This window comes from Pteropus vampyrus, unplaced genomic scaffold (genome assembly GCF_000151845.1).
Source record: "Pteropus vampyrus isolate Shadow unplaced genomic scaffold, Pvam_2.0 Scaffold65, whole genome shotgun sequence".
NCBI classification, from domain to species: domain Eukaryota; kingdom Metazoa; phylum Chordata; class Mammalia; order Chiroptera; family Pteropodidae; genus Pteropus; species Pteropus vampyrus.
This window is the reverse complement of record NW_011888846.1, coordinates 158,860-161,186: the sequence shown is the minus strand read 5'-3', so window position 1 is coordinate 161,186 and position 2,327 is coordinate 158,860. Positions and strand designations below refer to the sequence as shown.

At 46.6% G+C, this 2,327-nt stretch overlaps 1 protein-coding gene across 2 annotated transcripts in view; it reads left to right on the top strand.

Moving 5' to 3' along the window:
* The window catches only part of LAMC1 (laminin subunit gamma 1), a 116,156-nt gene extending 114,424 nt beyond the window's left edge, over window positions 1–1,732 (top strand). For both annotated transcript variants that reach the window (XM_011361201.2, XM_023531232.1), the window contains one exon: window positions 1,240–1,732. In XM_011361201.2, the coding sequence (XP_011359503.1) occupies window positions 1,240–1,496 (257 nt within the window). In that variant the 3' untranslated portion in view covers window positions 1,497–1,732. The remainder of the gene's footprint in view (window positions 1–1,239) is intronic.
* Window positions 1,733–2,327: the final 595 nt, after the last annotated feature.

The following is a 2,327-nucleotide window of genomic DNA, read 5'->3' as shown; positions in this document are numbered from 1 at the left end:
CGACTGGTCCTGACTTCACTGCCTGGAATTCTCTTTATTTGCTAATTTAAAGGATAATCTGATGAGATGACAGTTTTCATGCCAAAAGAGAGAAAAGGCTTGATTTTTCCAGGAAATAGAAGCATATTGACTGGCTCTTTTAATCCCATTTGCTAGGGAGCAGGCTTCATTACAAGGCAGATGTACTTTTGTCACCAATGTTTATTATAAAGAAATAAGACTCTAGACGGTACAGCTTTTCAGCAAAGCATTCTGTTTTAATTTCCTAGCCTTTAAAGTTTAACCCTTGTTTTGCAGGTTTTTCGCCGGGGGGGGGGGGGTGTGGGGGGGGGGCCGGGGGGAGTCTATTTTTTATCTGTCTCAAATGTCAAGAATAATAGATTATGTGCCAGCAGACGGATTCTTAAATGAAAGTGAGCTGGAAGAGGTAGATTTTTGTGGCAGAAAGAGCTGGATTTTAAAGTTGGTCAGACATGGGTTGGAATCTTTGCTTCGTTGCCTATAAACTGTGCAAACTTGAGCAAATCGATTACCATCCGAGAATCACCGAGGTAAACTGGTCTTGTGGGAATTTAATCAAGTACAGGATGCATAAAATGCTGATTGTCGGGCGGCTGTCTCCTTTCATTCATAGTGGAAGCAATTATTTTCCAAGAACCTTTCTTTTTCTTGCTCATTTTAAAGTGAAACTTTTCTGAAATCATTTCAGCATTTCAACCAAGGCCATTTTCCACAGGAGGGCTCCTAGTCATGTCTGACTCCCGAGAGCAGGCCCTGAGTCCCCGAGGAGCCCCGATTTCCCCAAAATCTAAGTGTCGAGGGCTCAGGGCTCTAACTTAAAGATGCCCATGTACATTTCGGTGGCACACAGATTACACATGTGGACGTGAACGAGGCATCGAATGTTACTAGACCTTCCAAACCACAAGTGAGGCCTAAGGGCTGGAGCACGGTAGCTGTGTATTTAGAAAATATTTTACAAAACCATTTTCTCGGGAAAAAAAACAAGCACGCATCCAGCCCAACGTTCATTCTGTGCTCTCACCCACCCCTGCTGGGCTCGGTCAGCATTGGTACTTGGGTTGCATCGTTCATGCCCACACGAGGGATCAAAAGTCACGTTCGCATAGTGGCGGCTGCAGGGTGCCGTTCGTAAAAAGCTAATGGAGGTACCTGCGGAGCGAAGTTACAGTTCTTACTGAATGTGTCTCTTCCCTTCTGTCCTTTCTGGCTCTACAGGGCAGCTGGACACAGTGGACCTGAATAAGCTAAACGAGATCGAAGGCACCCTGAACAAAGCCAAAGACGAAATGAAAGTCAGTGACCTAGACAGGAAAGTGTCCGACCTGGAGAATGAAGCCAAGAAGCAAGAGGCCGCCATCATGGACTACAACAGAGACATCGAGGAGATCATGAAGGACATCCGCAACCTGGAAGACATCAGGAAGACCTTGCCGTCCGGCTGCTTCAACACCCCGTCCATCGAAAAGCCCTAGCGTCTCCCCCCGGGGCTGGAAGGCAGCGCTCCCCGCGCGGGGAGGCGTCCGAGGCCAGAGAGTGCCTTAACACAAAGATGACGTTCTTCAGACCCCCCACTCCTCTGCTGCTCTCCACCACTGTCCTCCTGAACCAGGAAAAGTCACAAAGTTTAAAGAGAAGCAAATTAAACATCGCGAATCAGGAACAAAGGGTTTTATCCAATAAAGTCTCTCTTCCACTTATGGCTCCCTCACCCACACTGTCCCTTCTGAGTTGCGTCAGGACGTGGCATCCTACATTACTGTACGGTGGCATAAGCACTTCGTGGGAACCGTTGCGTGCCAGGCCTGGGCAGGTAGCCCTCCCCTTGTCCCCGACACCAGCAGAACCTCCTCAGTCTCAGTACTCTTGTTTCTATGAAGGAAAAGTTTGGCTACTCATAGTAGCGTTGTGATGGCCAGTATATCCAGTCTATAGATAAAGAACATGCATCTACACCTCCTCCTTTTAAGCAAAAGGGACTAAACATCCTGTGCCAAAGGTATTAGTCCTTTAGAATGTCGAGAGCCATCACCAGTTGTTCTAGCTGTTTCGGGTAGAGGACTCTGAGCCATCCACGGGGAAGGATGCAATTATTTATGACAGTCTCCAGGAGAATGAGACTGCAGAAGGAGGCTGAATATCTTCTCATATGTTAATAACCGACTAGGAAGATAAACTTTTGTTCAGATCTTTGGGCAGCTGATAATTTAAATCTGGATGGGCAGCTTGTACTCGCCATAGACGTCTTTTCGATATTCCTATAAATGGAATTTATACAGAAGAAATAGGGATATGATAACCACTAA